Raw genomic sequence first — 19235 nt, 5'->3', positions numbered from 1 at the left:
GCAACAGGGATGACTGCAAGCTTGAGAATACTGTCAAGCAAAGCTGATTCAAACACTTGTGAGAGCTTCACAAGGAGTGGACTGAAGCTGGAGTCAGTGCATCAAGAGTCACCACGCTCAGACATCTTCAGGAAAAAGGCTACCAAGCCACTTCTGAATCAGAGACAACATCAGAAGCGTCTTACCTGGGCTGTGGAGAAAAAGAACTGGACTGTTGCTCAGTGGTCCAAAGTCCTCTTTTCAGATGAAAGTAAATTTTGCATTTCATTTGGAAATCAAGGTCCCAGAGTCTGGAGGAAGAGCGGAGAGGCACAGAATCCATGTTGCTTGAAGTCCAGTGTGAAGTTTCCACAGTCAGTGATGATTTGGGCTGAAGTCCACAGTCAACGCAGCCATCTACCAGGAAATTTTAGAGCACTTCATGCTTCCTTCTGCTGCCAAGTTTTATGGAGATGCTGATTTCATTTTCCAGCAGGACTTGGCACCTGCCCACACTGCCAAAGGTACCAAAAGCTGGTTCATTGACCATGGTGTTACTGTGCTTGATTGGCCAGCAAACTCGCCTGACCTGAACCCCACAGAGAATCTATGGTGTATTGTCAAGAGGAAGATGAGAGACACCAGACCCAACAATGCAGATGATCTGAAGGCCGCTATCAAAGCAATCTGGGCTTCCATACCACCTCAGCAGTGCCACAAACTGATCACCTCCATGCCACGCCGAATTGAGGCAGTAATTAAAGCAGAAGGAAGTAAAGCAGACCAAGTATTGAGACCATATACAGTAGAGGAACATACTTTCCAGAAGGCCAAGAATTCACTAAACATTTTTTTTTATTGGTCTTATGAAGTATTCTAATTTGTTGAGATAGTGAATTGGTGGGTTTTGGTTAAATGTGAGCCTAAATAGTCACAATTAAAATAACCAAAGACTTAAAGTATGGCTTCATCACTGTCTCCTCTCCACCAGTAAGCTGGTGTGTGGTGGGCGTTCTGGCACACTATGGCTGCCGTCGCATCATCCAGGTGGATGCTGCACACTGGTGGTGGATGAGGAGACACCACCCCTCACAATGTAGAGCGCTTTGAGTGCTTAGTAAAGCAGAAAAGCGCTATATAAATGTAATGAATTATTATTATTATTATTATTATTATTAAACTACTTCAGTCTGTGTGCATTGAATTTATTTAATACACAAGTTTCACAATTTGAGTTGAATTACTGAAATAAATGAACTTTTCCACGACATTCTAATTTATTGAGATGCACCTGTATTTGGACACTGACACAGTTTTTATAATTGCGGCTCTGTATCAGAGGTGTAAAGTATTGGAGTAAATGTAACATTACTGTAAAAGATACTTACATGTTTTCCAGAAGACAAATCAAGTTAAATTTACCTTGATCTTCCAATTCAAAAAGTTTTCACGCCCCGGCTCTTAAAATAATTAACATTTTGAAGATTCTGAAAGGTGTATGTAAAGTATATACAGTGGTGTGATTTTTTTTTTTTTTGATTTTTTTTTGCATGTTTGTCACACTTTAATGTTTCAGATCATCAAACAAATTTAAGTAATAATCAAAGATAACACAAGTAAACACAACATGCAGTTTTTGAATGACATTTTTTTATTCTGAAGGAAAAAAAAACAAAATCCAATCCCACATGGCCCTGTGTGGATGTTGTGAAAGGGTTTTTCTTTACCATGGAGAGGATTCTCCGATCATCCACCACTGTTGTCCTCCGTGGACATCCAGGCCTTTTTATGTTGCGGAGTTCACCAGTGCGGTCTTTTTTTCTCAGAATGTACCAAACTGTTGATTTTGCCACTCTTAATGTTCCTGCTATTTCTTTAATGGATTTGTTTTGTTTTTGAAGCCTAACTTGTCTGTTCCTTTGACTGTATGATGTGGGTTCACAGCAACAGCTTCCAAATGCAAATGGCACTCTTAGAATCAACTCCAGACCTTTTACCTGCTTAATTGATTTAGAAATAACGAAAGAATAGCCCACTCCTGTCCATGAAACAGCTTTTTAGTCAATTGTTTAATTATTTATGGTCCCTTGAAAAAGGGGGGATTTACATATTAAAGAGCTGTAATCTAACCTTTCCTCCAACATTGATGAGAATACCCTCAAATTAAAGCACAGCGTGAGCACTTTAAGCCCACATTCATTATATAACTGTAACTTGAATATGTTTTGGTCAGCAGCTAAAATCTTTTTTCAATTGTCCCTGTGTCCAATATATATGGACCGAACTAGATGTTCAATAAAAGAAGATGAAATGGGTTAAATCATGTTTAGAAAAGATACTATGCAAGTTGGGACGCACCGAAACAGTCATTTCAATTGATATCATAAAGGGCGAAAAAAGAAGTGTGTGGCTTGGTTTTGTCAAGAATTTAAAATATGATTTTTTGTTTTTGTTTTGCTCTTCTCTCTGCTTCACTGGCAGGACAAAAACGGCCAATCAGGAGAGGTACAAAATGAAACAAATCTGTACTTATTGCTGTAGTTATTGTTGGCAGCAGTAATGCAGGTCAGAACAGCTGTAATGAGATGTCATTAACCAGAAGGTCTTTCTCTGGCACACAGAGGCTCAGGAGACACAACCGCTGAGTGGGGATGGTCAGGGTGGCAGTGCTCCTCTAACAGGCTGCTTCCTCACATGTCAGCAGCTTCGAGCGCTTTTCACCAAAAGACTGAAGTATGCCCTTCGCAGTCGCAGAGGCATTTTTGCTCAGGTACGCAGTACTGATAGACCACTTACCACAATCTTTTTGAAAGATTGACTAATAATTGTGCCCACTTGACTGATTATGTCAGTTCCAAAATCTACCAACAGTCTTGTCAATGTATTATAATGTTTTTTTGTGTGTGAGTGTCTTATTGCATTATCCAAATACAAGTTCTTGGTATTATAGTGCATATTTCATTAGTACATTAGTATTCCAAATGGGGGGGACAGCAGTAAATTCTAAGTAATTTGGTACTTAGAAATAATAGGTAAGGTAATTTGGGAGGTCCACTTAGTAATATTGTTCCTTGTCTTCCCATGAGGTTTTTGAGGCCACTTGTAGGGCTTTCATACGTATCGATGGCTATTGAATATTTAATTACATTTGCTGTCATCTAAGGCTCACTTAATGTTTATTTTTAAAAAGATAGATAAAAAAAATCTTAAATGTAAACAAATCTAAAAAAAAAAATTGTATTCCTAAATTCCCAAATTATGGCATTTAAGACAATGTATTTGATTTTTTTTATCATTTATTTATTTATTTAGACAAAATAGTATAGAATTTTGAATATCAGTCAAACCATTCAAATAGTTATCAGCTTATCTGTGTCGTCAACAATTTGAATGCTTTTGGTCATTACAAATTCAGTCATCAGAAAGATATGCATTTAAAAAAAACTATGAAATCATTTCAATTTAACAAAAGTATATAATGTATATAAAAAGTATATAATGTCAAATACACTATTTTGTTCAATATGAATTAAATACTTTTATTCAGCAAGTAAATTGCTCAAAATTGACAGGTAAGACATTTTGAATGTTACGAAAGATTTTAAATAAATGCTGTTCTTGGATCATGTGACACTTGAGACTGGAGTAATGGCTGCTCACAGGAAGAAATTGCATTTTAAAATATTTTAATTCAGTTTTTTTTTATTGTAATAATAATAATGTCACAATATTACTGTTTTTATTGTATCAAATAAATGCAGCTAAGATATTTCTTTCAAAAACATTATAAAACAATGGTTGATTTTTTTTTAAATGAAGGCATTGTGTTTTGCAGATCGTTCTTCCTGCGGTTTTTGTCCTTATCGCTCTGCTCTTCAGTCTCATTGTCCCACCCTTTGGGAAATATCCATCCCTGGAGCTCCAGCCATGGATGTATGGAGAACAGTTCACCTTCTTCAGGTACACATTCAGGGATGGTGAGAAGAAAAATCCTGCTGTCACCTGCAGATCACTTATTTTCTCTTTCCCATAAAGCAATGATGCCCCACAGGATCCAGCCATACAGCACCTCCTGGATGCCCTGCTGAATCCACCTGGGTTTGGGACCAAATGTATGGAGCCGAGCGGGTAGGATCCCTGTCATTGAGAAAACAATAACAGAAAATTAACTCGCTTATTTAATCAATGTAATGTGATGCTTAATTATGTGCTTTTTCAGAGACACTGAGTGTTTAGAGGAAGTTGAAACAAAGTTTGTCCGGCCCCAGATTCCCTACAGCATGTGGCAGCTCCTTCATAAAAACAACTGGACTGTAGAGGAGCCGTCCCCTGACTGTGAGTGCAGTACTGATGATATCCGCAGGATGCTGCCGGACTGCCCGGAGGGAGCAGGGGGAATCCCCCCTCCTCAGGTCTGTCCTCCATCCATGTGTTCATCAATAATACTTTTAAAAGTTGTGGGTCTGTAACATTTTGTTTGTTGTTTTTAAAAGAAGATTTTTATGCTCACTAAGGCTGCCTTTTTGTTCAAGAAAACAGTAAAAGAATAATATTGTGAAATATTACAGCTTAAATGCACTATTTTCTACTTTAATATGATTTGTCAATGTCACAGGAATCATTCTAAGATGATGATTGGTGCATAATTAACATTTCTTATTATTTTCAGTGATGAAAGCTGTTGTGCTGCTTAGTTTGTGGAAACTGATTTTTTGTTTGAGGATTTTTTAATGAATAGAAAGAGAACAGAATTTATTTAAAATAATATTTTGTGACAAAGTAGAATTCTTTACTTTCACTTTGATCAATTTAAAGCATTAAATTGCTGAATAAAAGTATTAATTCTTAAATAATATCCTTACAGACCCCAAACCTTTGAATGTGCAGTATGTTGTAAGATGTATGCTAGCTAGTTGCAAACAGTTAGTGTGTTCCCAGAAATAAACTTTCATTATTTTTTATTTTTTTTTTTTTTTTTTACATTTATTGGTCTGTACAGTAAAAAACTAAACAAAAAGGAACTTAGAAACCAAGATAAATGTTTAAAAATGATCTTGAAATATATAATTTTGCTTGTTAGTGGCCATGGCAAGTTATGTTAAAAGCACAGATTTTAATGGAATAATTGTTTAGCTGTTGTTTATATTATTTGATGTTTTTGTACTAAAACTGCCACCTTTTCTTCATGTAGATAAAATCAATGACAGGTGATTTCCTGCTAAATTTGACTGGTCGCAACATTTCTGACTACCTCATCAAAACATATCCCCAGATTCTGAAGAAAAGGTTCCTTTTTCATTTATTTCTTAAAACACTCAGTAATAAACTCAAATCATCTGTTTTGACAGCAGAGATGTGTAATTTTTCTCTCTCACACACAGTTTGAAGACGAAAAAATGGGTAAATGAATTTAGGTGAGCTGATTGCATTGAAAATCTAAACATTCAATATTTAATTTCAGTTAGAATTGATGTTCATATAATTTCTGCTTACCTGTCGCAGATATGGAGGTTTCTCTCTTGGAGCTAAAAGCTCTCAAGCTGTGGATGAGCCACATTACCTGGAGGAGTCTGTTTTGGCTATCAGAGCACGCTACAACATTGCAGAGGTATGCCACCTAAGTTTTTGGCTGGTTTATATATTGATAGATATTTTTGAAGAATTTTCATTCTTCATATTCTGTGCAGTGGTGAGTTCTCAGCAATGGCAGAAATAAATTTTTCAATTAAGGGGTTATATTTTGATATCCAGGGGCATTTTTACTTTTATAAGAGCAATTTTTATAACCTTATTAGATTCATGCATCATCTTTTATGTCAAATTCTTACATTTAATCAAAAAATTCAGTTAGACTAAGAAGACACTATAGGACTGTTACCAATTAAAACAAATAAAAAAAGCGATATTTGCACTGCAGAGGTGACACAGAGGCTGTATCTGAAGTGGCATTTAGGTGTATTTGTACAGACTGTTTAATGCAACTTAAAGGTGGCATGAATGTATTTACACTGCAATTAAAAATGCATGAATGAATGTATGCATTTTTTTTTTTAATGATTTGTGTGCTGCTCAAAGACACACAATAGTTCTATAACTTTGTTTGCAACTATTTCCATAGAAAAATAGTGCAAAAGCAGACAATATTGTGTCTAAAATGTATTTTACGCATTAAAATTATACACTTTTCAGTTGTGTTTTTGTTTGGTTATTGCAAAGTGAGTGACACACTTGATATTGTCAGGTTGCCCATCGTAAAAAAACAACATTATAGTAGACAATACATATCACATACCCCTATTGGTCAAGTAGCATGACTGTTAGTTTGGCACTTTTTTTCTTATGCAGAATGGCTCTTTAGATCAGCTCCTTCACAGACTACCAGATGTCCTTGCGGGACTCACCAGCCAAAATAACGTGAAGGTGAGTAAGACACATGTGAGTGACCTCTCTCAAGCTCAACCTTCTCCTGATCTCTTCATTTAGCTGTGATATGTTCTCTCTCTCAGGTCTGGTTTAATAATAAAGGGTGGCATGCCATGGCATCATTTGTGAATATCATGAACAATGGTCTCCTTCGTGCCAACCTGCCACCTGACATGGAAAGACGCAAATATGGAATAACAGCCTACAATCACCCACTCAACCTCACAAAGGAGCAGCTGACAGAGATGGCCCTGTATGTAATCGCTGTTTGCAAAGAGGTCTAGGGGAGAAATTCACTATAGCCACCTTTTCATCTCCAACAAATGACAGACTAGAGCTCATTTGTTTCCAATAGAAAATAGTTTAGGAGCTATATAGGATTCTGATTGTATGCATGTGCAAAGTTTCACTAAGGGGCAAAATGCGAGAATCGTATGTGAGTATTAGAGATTGTGAAAATTTGGATGAAGAATATATTTCTACTCTCGTAGCCTGACTTGCATGCACTGTCTGCATCAATTTAACATCTGACTGATTAAAGAAACTATTTAATTGAGATAAAGGTGCAAACACAATAAACTGTTTAGCGAATTCTTGCAAAAGTGAAAATTTGTCAATACTTTTCTTTTTCTCTGGTCTTTGCAGGATTACCACTTCAGTGGATGTACTGGTGTCCATTTGTGTTATTTTCGCCATGTCATTTGTTCCTGCCAGCTTTGTCCTGTTCCTTATTGAGGAACGGGTCAGTAAATCAAAACACCTCCAGTTTGTCAGTGGAGTGAAGCCCATCCTCTACTGGACCACCAACTACGTATGGGACATGGTCAGTTCTCTGCAAGTTTGATGTGGCTGTGAAATATCTTAAAATGGTTATTAAAACAGATTTAATGTTTCTTGTTGTGTTGCAGTTGAACTATACAGTACCAGCCACTATAGTGGTCTTCATCTTCATCAGCTTCCAGCAAGAGTCATATGTATCTGAGAAGAATCTGCCTGCACTGGTGCTCTTACTCTTGCTGTATGGGTGAGAAATTATTACATCACTGGAGATTTACTGGTTTAGTTAATGACTCTTCAGCACATTAGTGTATTTACTACTTTTGCTGACATAAATATTATATGTTTTATTTTGTTGGTCCCCAGCATGGCCCCACAGCCTGTTTTACCAGCTTAATCAGCAAAACTTCCTTGGTCAACCAAGCTGATCCACCTGTCTATTGCAGCATAAATCAGTAGTGTGTTGTTTGTTTGTCTCTGTTGCAGTTGGTCTATCACTCCACTCATGTACCCAGCCTCCTTCATCTTCTCCGTCCCTAGCACTGCCTACGTGGTCCTCACCTCCATCAACCTATTTATCGGCATCAACGGCAGCGTCGCCACCTTTGTCCTGGAGCTCTTTATCGACGAGGTAAGGGATGCCGACCACACAGATGCTAATTGCTTACCATGATTAACCCATGTACAACATGTTCCTGGCTCGAAATCATTAATTTTGAAAAGGAAATTTACAGAATTTACAAAAAGAATGATAATTTACAACTATTTTGCATCACAAAATCTAAAAACAGAAACAGCATTCAATGAAAAAAGCTTGAATAAATAACAAAAAAGTCAAATGTAAGCAAAAAATAAAGTCAATAAGACTTTTATCTCTTCTTTATTTAATTTCCATGTTGCACTCAGCATTTGAACGAGGTTAACAGGATCCTGAAGAAGGTCTTTCTGATCTTCCCTCACTTCTGTCTGGGTCGAGGTCTCATTGACATGGCCAAGAACCAAGCCATGGCAGACGCGTTTCAGCGGCTGGGTAATTTTACGAAGCGATCTGTCGCTGATAAACATAGTTCTGCAATATTCATGAACAACCGTGAGATTTAAATTTGAATTCATCCTGTTTTTGGATGTCAACAGGAACCAAACAGAATCTGGATCCTTTATCCTGGGATTTTGTAGGGAAGAACCTATTTGCAATGGCGATGGAAGGAATTGTGTTTTTCATCTTCACTGTTCTCCTGCAGTATAAATTCTTTGTTAATTTTAGGTACGTTTGTATGTTTGAACAGTGTGAAATTGAATACATTAACATTGGTGCTGTCAAACGATTAATCGCGATTAATTGCATCCAAAATAAAAGTGTTTGTTTACATAATATATATGTACTGTGTATATTTATTATGGATATAAATACACACACATACAGTATATGTTTTGAAAATATTTACATTTATCTACATGTATATATTTATATTCATATAATTTATATTGCATATACATAATAAATATACACAGTACACACACATACTGTATATTATGTAAACAAACACTTTGGATGCGATTAATCGTTTGACAGCACTAATTAACATACATACAGCTGTGTAGTTGTTCCTAAAAAATAAATATTTTCTCTTCAGCCGATGGTCTGGCTTTGTGCTGCCCCCCCTGGGCACAGAGGATGAGGATGTGGCGAGAGAGCGAGATCGTGTGAGGAGCGGTAGAGCTGTGGGAGACGTTCTCATTCTCAAAGACCTTAGCAAGGTACAGAAGCGCACCGAATACCACACAAACAGCTGTAAAATGTTATGTAATCTACTCAAGGGTAAAAACTGACTTTTTGTGTCTGTAGGTATACCAGACAGGCAGGAAGCCAGCAGTGAATCGGCTTTGCTTGGGCATTCCTCGGGGAGAGGTAACGAGTTGCATATCACAGAACTCTCTTGGAAATATATATTAGTGCTTATATTTTTCGCTGCAAGTGTTTCTTTTGTCATTGCAGTGTTTTGGGCTTCTTGGTGTTAACGGGGCTGGGAAAACCTCAACCTTCCGCATGCTAACAGGAGACACCCGCGTCACTTACGGAGAAGCTTTTCTTAGCAACCACAGGTTAGACCCTAGTCATGTGATAAACATTATAGCTAAATTTTCACAATTATTACTATTACTACATCCTGGCAACTAATCACAACATTCTAACATTACCAAGCATTTGTTTTATTCAGCGTTATTACAGAAATGGAGAAAGTTCATCAGCTGATGGGATACTGTCCTCAGTTTGATGCCATCAGTGACCTGCTGACGGGACGAGAGCACCTTGAGTTCTACGCTCGCCTCAGAGGAGTGCCAGAGGCTCATGTTGCAAAGGTACAGGATGCTTCAAAAATATTATCATGATTTATTATTATTATCAGAATCAGAATCAGAATCAGAATGAGCTTTATTGGCCAAGTATGTTTACACATACAAGGAATTTGTTGTAGTGACAGAAGCTCCACAGTGCAACAGAAAGACAGTAACAGGACAGGACACAGGTAATGAAACAAAATAACAGGAAATAGCCAATAACCAATGTACAAAGCAGCAAAAAAAATAAAAAATACACAATATATAATATATAATATAGGCGACTATGTATGTACAGGTGAAGTATGTGCAAATTAGAAATGAGAAAATAAAATAAGTGAGTGTGGTGAATGGATAATGTATTAGTTGTGTGTTCTACGTTTATTTATTGAGTGTTCATGAGATGTATTGACTGAGGGAAGAAACTGTTCCTGTGTCTGGTCGTTCTGGTGCTCAGAGCTCTGTAGCGTCGACCAGATGGTAACAGTTCAAAGAGGTTGTGTGCTGGATGTGAGGGGTCCAGAGTGATTTTACCAGCCCTTTTGCTCACTCTGGATAAGTACAGTTCTTGGAGAGTGGGGAGGGTTGTACCAATGATTCGCTCAGCAGTCCGGACTACCCTCCGTAGTCTTCTGAGGTCAGATTTGGTAGCTGAGCTGAACCAGACAGTTATTGAGGTGCAGAGGATGGATTCAATGATGGCAGAGTAGAACTGTTTCAGTAAGTCCTGTGGCAGGTTGAACTTCCTCAGCTGGCGAAGAAAGTACAGCCTCTGCTGGGCCTTCCTGACAATGGAGTCAATGTGAATATCCCACTTTAGGTCCTGAGAGATGGTGGTGCCCAAGAATCTGAATGACTCCACTGCAGTCACGGTGCTGTTCATGATGGTAAGTGGGGGGAGAGCAGGGGGGTTTCTCCTGAAGTCCACGATCATCTCCACAGTTTTGAGCGTGTTAAGCTCCAGGTTGTTGAGACTGCACCAGACAGCCAGCTCCTTAACCTCCTGTCTGTAAGCAGACTCGTCACCGTCCTGGATGAGGCCGATCAGTGTGGTGTCGTCTGCAAACTTCAGGAGCTTGACAGAGGGGTCTTTAGATGTGCAGTCGTTGGTGTAGAGGGAGAAGAGCAGTGGGGAGAGTACGCAGCCCTGAGGAGCTCCAGTGCTGATGGTTCGAGTGCTGGATGAGAATTTGCCAAGCTTTACTAACTGCTGTCTGTCTGTCAGGAAGCTGTTGATCCACTGGCAGACGGAGGTGGGGACGGAGAGCTGAGTTAGTTTATTTTGAAGGGTTTCCGGGATAATGGTGTTAAAAGCAGAGCTGAAGTCCACAAACAGGATCCTCACATAAGTCCCTGGTCTGTCCAGATGCTGCAGGATGAAGTGCAGTCCCATGTTGACTGCATCATCCACAGACCTGTTTGCTCTGTAGGCAAACTGCAGGGGGTCCAGTAAGGGTCCAGTGATGTCCTTCAGATGAGCCAGAACCAGTCTTTCGAATGATTTCATGGCTACAGACGTTAGTGCCACAGGTCTGTAGTCATTTAGTCCAGTAATTTTGTGTTTCTTTGGGACGGGGATGATGGTGGAGCGTTTGAAGCATGAGGGGACTTCACACAGCTCCAGTGATCTATTGAAGATCTGTGTGAAGATGGGGGCCAGCTGCTCAGCACAGATTTTTAGGCAGGCTGGTGACACACCATCTGGACCAGGTGCTTTCCTTCTTTTGTTTTTCCTGAAGACCTGGCACACATCGTCTTCGCTGATTTGAATTGTAGGTGTGGGGGAGAGAGGGGTTGCTGGAGGTGTGAATGGTTGTGTGGAGGGGTGTTCTGGGCGGGTGTGGGGTGATCGTTCAAAACGACAAAAGAACTCGTTTAAGTCGTCTGCCAGGTGTTGATTCTCCAGAGTGCTGGGGGGTGGTGTTTTGTAGCTGGTGATGTCCTTTAATCCAAGCCACACTGAAGCCGGATCGCTGGAAGAGAATTTGTTCCTGAGCTTGTCAGAATAATTCCTCTTTGCCACTCTGATCTCCTTTTCCAGTGTGTATTTGGCCTGTTTGTACAAGACTTTATCCCCCTTTCTGTGAGCATCTTCTTTGGCCTGACGGAGCTGTCTGAGTTTGGCAGTGAACCATGGTTTGTCATTGTTGTAGAATAGATGAGTCCTGGTAGGAATGCACATGTCCTCACAGAAACTGATATATGATGTTACAGTCTCTGTGAGCTCGTCCAGGTCATTTGCTGCAGCTTCAAAAACAGACCAATCAGTCAGGTCGAAACAGGCTTGTAAATCCCGCTCTGTTTCGTTAGTCCATCTTTTAACAGATCTTAATACAGGCTTCGCAGACTTAAGTTTCTGCCTGTAGGATGGAATAAGATGAACCAAACAGTGATCAGAGAGTCCTAAAGCTGCTCGTGGAACCGAGTGATATGCGTCCTTTATTGTTGTGTAACAGTGATCCAATATATTACTGTCTCTGGTGGGACATGTAACATGCTGTCTGTATTTTGGCAGTTCACGGGAGAGATTTGCTTTATTAAAGTCCCCGAGAATGATTAAAACAGAGTCCGGGTGTTGTTGTTCACTCTCTGTGATCAGATCAGCGAGTTTCTGTAGAGCTGTGCTCACGTGCGCTTGCGGTGGAATGTAAACACTCACGAGAATGAACGAGCAGAACTCCCGCGGCGAATAGAACGGCTTGCAGTTAATGAAGAGCGTTTCTAGATCTGAGCAGCACATCTTCTTTAAAACAGTTACATCTGTACACCACCTCTCATTGATGTAAAAGCATGTCCCGCCGCCGCGCGATTTCCCCGTTGATTCTGTGTCCCGATCTGCTCTTATCAGCTGGTAATTAGGCAGATGGATCGCGCTGTCCGGTATGTCGCCATTCAACCAGGTTTCCGTGAAACATAGAGCAGCAGAGTTAGAAAAGTCCTTGTTTGTCCGGGAGAGCAGAAGGAGTTCGTCCGTTTTGTTGGGTAGAGAGCGGAGATTCGCCAGATGGATGCTAGGCAACGCCGTTCTAAATCCGCGCTGACGAAGTTTCACGAGCGCGCCGGCTCTCTTTCCCCGTCTGCGCCTCCTGAAGCGTTTGACCAGAGCTACAGCTCCGCCAACTACAATGTCCAGCAAAACGTCCGAAAAATCAAAAACCGGTAGAAGATTTTGTGGTGTGTTCTGCCGAATGTTCAGTAGATCATCCCTGGTAAAGCTGATCTTATTTGAAAAACAAAAAACAGGAAAAACAAACAAAAACAATACAAACACCGAGGAGCAACGCACAATAGCTGCCATCAGCGGCGCCATTTTGTTTTATAACAAAATTATTATTATATTATATTAAAAATGCAGCCTGAGCACATCATACTAAATATCAAGCATGTGTAATTTTAAATTCCTTGCTTGTTTCAAATAGACCCTCAGGGCTTAAAGGAATCATTAAACCCAGATGAAAATTTGAAAAAGTTTACTCGCCTTCAAGATTGACGTAGATAAGTTTGTTTCAGAACAGATTTGGAGAAATGTAGCGTTATATCACTTGCTAACCAATGGATCCTCTGCAGTGAATGGGAGTCTAAACCGCTGATAAAAACATCACAATAATCCACAAGAAGTCCACACCTCTCCAGTCCATCAGTTGACCCTTAGTCAGGAGTTTGACTGACAGGCGATCTGACCAATCATAATGCTGAATCTGCCATTTTGTCCGACAAACAAGCCAGACAGGAGAGTAGATCAATGTCGATAGACTTGAACTTGACATATTTTCCACGATTGAAACAAGATACCTTTTGATGTTCATTCATGTTTATTTTATGCTATAACTAGTGAAGAGGAAGAGATGATTAGTTCACATGCCGCTTGTACAGAGGCGCTACAACGATCTGTCACGTCAGTTTAAATGGGTCATATGATGCTTTTTTGAAGATCATTATTTTGTGTATTTAGTGTAACAGAATATGCTAACATGCTTTAATGTTCAAAAAACACATTATTTTTCAAATACTGTACATTATTGTAGGTCCTCTATGCCCCGCCTCTCTCAAACGCATCGTTTTCTACAAAGTCCCTCCTTCTGACAAGTGCAGCCTGCTCTGATTGGCCAACTGACCCAGTGCATTGTGATTGGCCGAACACCACAAGCACGCGTCGGAAATGTCGTCCATAAAATGTGTTGCACAAATTCGAACATCTGGGTTGTGCTGTTCTGTTGTAAGTAATCTTAATGATTCCTAAAGGCATCTACTTTTGGAAGGCCAAATAAAGTGCTTTTGCTTTCGCCTAGAAACACACAGCGTGTCCCTGACACTGCTGCATCAACACTACTGCGGTTACTGAAACAACGGCTTCTTTCTTTGCGTGAACATTTGGGCGGCATTATGCAAATGTTTCCACATCGTGACGTAGACATGTGGGGGCGTGTTTGAATGAGCCGTTTTAGGAGGGCGTGGACAAGTCTTAACTTTGATAAAGAATGTCTCTTTGGTTTTGAGACTTTAGTCTTTGCAACTTCAGGGATCTCATCTATGCACGAACAGCTTGTAACACTCCAAAGAGAAAGGAAAACTTGAAATCGCATCATATGACCCCTTTAAATACTTCAGCTTAAAAACCTTATCAGCTATTTGGACTCTCCTTCTGACGGCACCCATTCACTGCAGAGGATCCATTGGTGAGCAAGTGATGTAATATTATATTTCTCCAGATCTGTTTTGATGAAGAAACAAACTCTTCTAAATGTGAACCTGGACCACAAAACCAGTCATAAGTCGCACGGGTATATTTGTAGCAATAGCCAAAAATACATTGTATGGGTCAAAATGATCCATTTTTCTTTTATGCCAAAAATCATTAGGATATTAACCAAAGACCATGTTCCAAGTAAATTTCTTACATAACTATATAAAAACTTAATTTTTGATTATCCATGGTTGGCTCCACATCATTTGGTAAGTGGAGGTGTGAGACCCGTTCTAAAGGCCATAGATATTGCGTTATGTTCAGGCACAGCTTTCTGGCCCAGGCGCAGTCAACATGAGGTGTCACCATAGTCAGCATTTGTCTTCGCTAGTTCTTTGATATCAGTCTGGTGTTTGGGCCATAAAGACTGTAGTTACTTTCAATAATTTTCTTATGCCTGTCCTGAAGGTGGCACAGTGGGGAGTGCAAAAACTTGGTCTGAGTCAGTATGCTGAGCGAGAGGCTGGGGGTTACAGCGGAGGAAATAAGCGCAAGCTCTCCACCGCCATTTCCCTCATTGGAGCTGCACCTGTCATCTTCCTGGTATGTTTGCACTATAATAGTTGTCATGTAGTTTTAATAAACATTACTGACTTGGAGCTTGTGGCTGTAAACTGTGTTTTCCACTCACATCTGTGATTTTCAGGATGAGCCAACAACTGGGATGGACCCAAAAGCCAAGCGCTTCCTCTGGAACTGCATCCTAAGTGTGATCAAAGAGGGGCGATCTGTCGTTCTCACCTCCCACAGGTAGGGGAAACTTGTAGTTTCATACAGGTAGCCACAAAGAATCCTTTAGACTGGGATGTGTCCACTTAGACTGGAAGAGACCATCTGACTGATATGTACAGTGCAACATTTTGTAAATGTAAATCTAATGTCTGAATATCTTTAAAAACTATTGAGTTCTCTAATAATATTTTGATAAATATAAGGGGTGAAGATGTTCAGGTCTAGCCTGTGTGTTCCTGAATTGCTGTGCCGTTACTGTGGTTCTGCTGTCTTTGCAGTATGGAAGAGTGTGAGGCTCTCTGCACCCGAATGGCCATCATGGTGAACGGCAGGTTCCAGTGTCTGGGTTCAGTTCAGCACCTGAAGAACAGGTGACACTTACTTCATGCTGTTCAATATAAACTGTATAGTACATACTGTTTTGAAAACAGGATGTGAAGCGGTATGAACCAATAAACATTTCAAACTGTAGAATACCTCATTTTTGCTACATGACCTCTCTGTATTGCATGTTTAATTTAGCGGGATCATGTCAGAAATAAATCGTTATTTGTAGTCCGATTAAAAAGATTGTGGATTATAACAGTAATGTTAAAAAGAAAATTGTGGCTGATGTTACTTCCAGTTCAGTCATCATGATGGAGAGTGCATGCTAACTATATCAGCAACCTTGGTTAGAATTAAAAAAATTAAAATCTCAATTTAAGAGTTACAAGCCAATCACAAAATTACAAATCTTGATTTGAAGTGAAAATTTTTTTTTTTAAAAATGGACAAAAAGACAAAAGTACAAGACTTGGTACTTACTTATATTTTACTTTTATTGCAAAATATGTAAATATTACAGTAGGGAAGGGAAACTGACTCCCTAACAGGAGTGGACAGGCGCTAAAGTGTTCTTTTAGCACAATTCTTTTGGCTGTTCTTTAAATTTTGGAGATTTCTTTGCAGAATCATGAGTCTTTCTCCAGGAATTCAGCAGGTCTTTCTTTAAAGGTTTATAAGTTATCATTCAAAATCAAGTCCCATGTGGAGAAAAGTAATGGGATTTTTTACTTATGGTACCTGGCTGGTTGCGGACTATGGAAATGAAAGAATGAGCCTTATAGCCCTTCTTTGCATTTCCGGTCTACAGTGTTTCTAGTCAAAATATTTTATATTCTGAGCTGATAATCTAATGTGAAACCTATTAAAATGTTTTAAAAAAGCACATGGCTCCATAGCACCATCACTTTACAGTGTCTCAATGACCGTCATTTGTCCGTGCCTCTCTCCTCAAAGTTTAATGAGTGTGTAGATTACACAAAGCTGCCGACGTTAGCTACATTAAAAACAGATGGGCACTATTTGAACGGGTTCCTATGGAGACCGGAACAGACGAGCGTCCAATCAGAAGTTAGAATTCATAATAGCGGCGCTCATTGTTTAGGAACAGTGTGCTCTGGTTGCATAATGCATATTTAACAAAAAAAAATAGAGTATTCTGCAAAACTATTATAAGTCCTAATATGTGATACTAATGCTCTCATTTCCATCCTTTTTGTCTTTTCTTCTAGGTTTGGAGATGGTTACACAATAATCCTTCGTTTGTCCACCCCATCTACAGAACCGTGCCCGGTGGACACCTTCATCCAGAGCTCCTTCCCTGGCATCCAGCTGAAGGAGAGACATCAGAATGTTCTCCAGTACCAGCTGCCATCACAAGCCTGTTCACTCGCTTGTATCTTTCAGGTTCTGTCAAATAATTATGAGGAGCTGGGGATAGCTGACTACTCGGTGTCACAGACTACTCTGGATCAAGTAAGAGAAGAGTGCGGCGACTCTTATTTCATAGCTAGTGTACTGCCTTGCTGTCTATATAGGCAACTACCTTCTAAGAAGTACACTATCATGGCATAAACGCATCTGACAAATAGCTCTCCTCAGCAGATTTGACTCACTATTGATTTCTGTAGAATTATGCTTTAGCGTGTTGCTAAGATAACAAAACAATTCTCTAACATGCATAAACGCACAAAACTATAAAGTAAAATAGTATATTTTAAATTTGTCCAAACTACATTTTTATTCATTCTTTTCAGTGTTGGATGAAATATCAATATTTATAATTGGCAAATAACTATGACTTTTGCCTCAATAAACAAATATTTGCTGCTTATTAACAGTTAGTAAGGTAGTTGTTAAATTCGGCTATTGAGCAGGATTAGGGATGCAGAATATGTGCTTTATAAGCACTAATGAACAGCCAATATGTTAATAATAGGCATGCTAATAAGCAACTAAGGTACCGAATTTCACGTGAGAAATTTTGCCAGTGTGACCAAACTTTTAGGGGTAGATTTACCAACAGTTTGCACCAGCGCAAACCACTGGCTTTAATATAGTACTGTTAGGATTTAGTAAAGACACACAGTGAAGAATTAGCGCTGAAAAGGTGCGAAACAGTTATTTTTGCGCCTTACTATGATTAAATATGCATTTGTAGCAGTTTGCCTTTCAGATGCTAAATTTATTGCTGGAGAGTATTAAAATGAATCACACAACGCGTTTTACTAATGTTTGTGCTCGTCAGATTACTAGTATTTGCATCATCGTTTAATGCCCCCCAAAAAAGCACATCTTAAGCTATTTTGCGCCTGTGTCGTAAGTAGATCACCAGCAACTACTTGGTATATTGCGTTGGTCGATATGTAAATGAGATGTTGTGTCTTTTGTTTTTTAATTTGTCAGCAAATCACCCGCAGAAATTTCCACACCCATCAGTGCTGTTTTGGAATTGTACTCTTGCGCTAATTTGCTCTGTTTAGTAAATCTGTCCCTTAGATTCTTGTTACTCTGAACTAAGTGTGTTCTCCTCCTGCAGGTGTTTGTTAACTTCGCTAAAGAGCAGACAGATGATGAGGAGCTCAGGGAAGTCACGGTAAATGGTGGAGGATCCATGGTGATTCAAGCCAACAGACCTCAACGGCCCACGGACCTCAAACTCGAGAAATCCAGCAGGTCTTCCACACCACACTCTTCTTCAATGCTCTCTACAGATCAAGCTACTCGCTCAGTACAAACCCCTGAGTCTGTATTTACTGGTTCAAAGACCAAAAAGAGCAAATCAAACAGTCCCTCAGTCTCAAGACAACAACAGCAGATCCGGATGGAACCTGTTGGTGAGGCAGCTAATGGATCTAACCCCCAAGAGGACCAGACTCCTGGGAAAAAAGACCCATCTACGTTGTTTATTGTCAGTACCAAAACACAGGAAAGCAAAGTGTAAAAAGGCAAAGACAACTGAACAGTCATGATGTGGATCACCATGGAGTCATTTTTCCTGAACATTTGGTGCCTTGATCAGTTGTAGTTTTCAGAAATTAAATGTAATTATTTTAAAAGCAATCAATTAATCGTTCAGATTGGCTCTCCTGGTAATTCCTCATTGATTGTATGTCTAGACTGAAACTTGAAGATAACGCATGGCATCATGTATGTGTTTTGGCAGGAAATCTTTCCCAGACCTCTTTAATGCATAAATTATGCACATTTTCAGGATGTCAGTTGATGTCACTTCCGTTTGGTATTTGCTTTGTGCAACCCAATTTGGATATGATTTTTTCTGAATATGTTACGTTGTAACAAACCTCTTTATTTCTACATGTATGTCAAGGTCAAATGTGCAGAGCAGAGATGGTATTAGACACAAAAACTGCCTTCATGTGTTTTTATTTATTTCCTGATTGTATGGTTTTAGGTTTATTTGTCTTTTTTAGTTTTTTCTGATGCACTTTAGCTCAAGACAGTTCTAATATTGTAGTCTGGATTATCACTGCATCTCTTCACTGCAATAATTGTTACAATGCTTGATATGTAGCTCTTTTTATGTAGTATTTATTGTATGTACACACTGGAAATATGTATGAAGTTTGAATGTGAAGTTTGTAATCTTCCTTATGTGCATGATGCTGGATGTTAAAATGCTGGAATATTTATATGCAAATCTCTATATATGTATCAATAAATATCTGGGTACTGTGGAGATGTTTGGTGTGTGCACATTGTTTTATAAAAACACTGTATTAAGTTAAAGTCAATTTTTAATCAGTTAACAGTAAGTAAACAAATCATGAAAGTTGTGTGTGTGCCTTATAAAAATTATAATTTTAGAAGATTTCAGATGCCACTTAGAGGCTTTTGCATCTGAACTCTTCATATATATATATATATATATATATATATATTATGCTTTATGACC

At 39.1% G+C, this 19235-nt stretch overlaps 1 protein-coding gene across 1 annotated transcript in view; it reads left to right on the top strand.

Annotated features, from left to right (window-relative positions):
• Positions 1 to 19017, top strand: part of LOC306854846 (phospholipid-transporting ATPase ABCA1-like) — a 38769-nt gene extending 19752 nt beyond the window's left edge. Inside the window, exons 26-48 of the mRNA XM_079393095.1 lie at positions 2601 to 2749; positions 3815 to 3939; positions 4015 to 4107; positions 4199 to 4391; positions 5171 to 5265; positions 5361 to 5393; positions 5482 to 5587; positions 6325 to 6399; positions 6486 to 6655; positions 7048 to 7225; positions 7311 to 7426; positions 7666 to 7810; positions 8086 to 8209; positions 8314 to 8443; positions 8814 to 8937; positions 9026 to 9088; positions 9176 to 9282; positions 9399 to 9540; positions 14672 to 14806; positions 14910 to 15013; positions 15274 to 15366; positions 16552 to 16795; positions 17859 to 19017. Coding sequence (XP_079249221.1) covers positions 2601 to 2749; positions 3815 to 3939; positions 4015 to 4107; positions 4199 to 4391; positions 5171 to 5265; positions 5361 to 5393; positions 5482 to 5587; positions 6325 to 6399; positions 6486 to 6655; positions 7048 to 7225; positions 7311 to 7426; positions 7666 to 7810; positions 8086 to 8209; positions 8314 to 8443; positions 8814 to 8937; positions 9026 to 9088; positions 9176 to 9282; positions 9399 to 9540; positions 14672 to 14806; positions 14910 to 15013; positions 15274 to 15366; positions 16552 to 16795; positions 17859 to 18263 — 3149 coding nt within the window. The 3' untranslated portion in view covers positions 18264 to 19017. The remainder of the gene's footprint in view (positions 1 to 2600; positions 2750 to 3814; positions 3940 to 4014; positions 4108 to 4198; positions 4392 to 5170; positions 5266 to 5360; positions 5394 to 5481; positions 5588 to 6324; positions 6400 to 6485; positions 6656 to 7047; positions 7226 to 7310; positions 7427 to 7665; positions 7811 to 8085; positions 8210 to 8313; positions 8444 to 8813; positions 8938 to 9025; positions 9089 to 9175; positions 9283 to 9398; positions 9541 to 14671; positions 14807 to 14909; positions 15014 to 15273; positions 15367 to 16551; positions 16796 to 17858) is intronic.
• The last annotated feature ends 218 nt before the right edge of the window (positions 19018 to 19235 follow it).

The sequence above is a fragment of the Barbus barbus genome (genome assembly GCF_936440315.1).
Source record: "Barbus barbus genome assembly, chromosome: 35".
Taxonomy (NCBI): Eukaryota; Metazoa; Chordata; class Actinopteri; order Cypriniformes; family Cyprinidae; genus Barbus; species Barbus barbus.
This window is presented reverse-complemented; position numbering and strand designations above follow the sequence as displayed.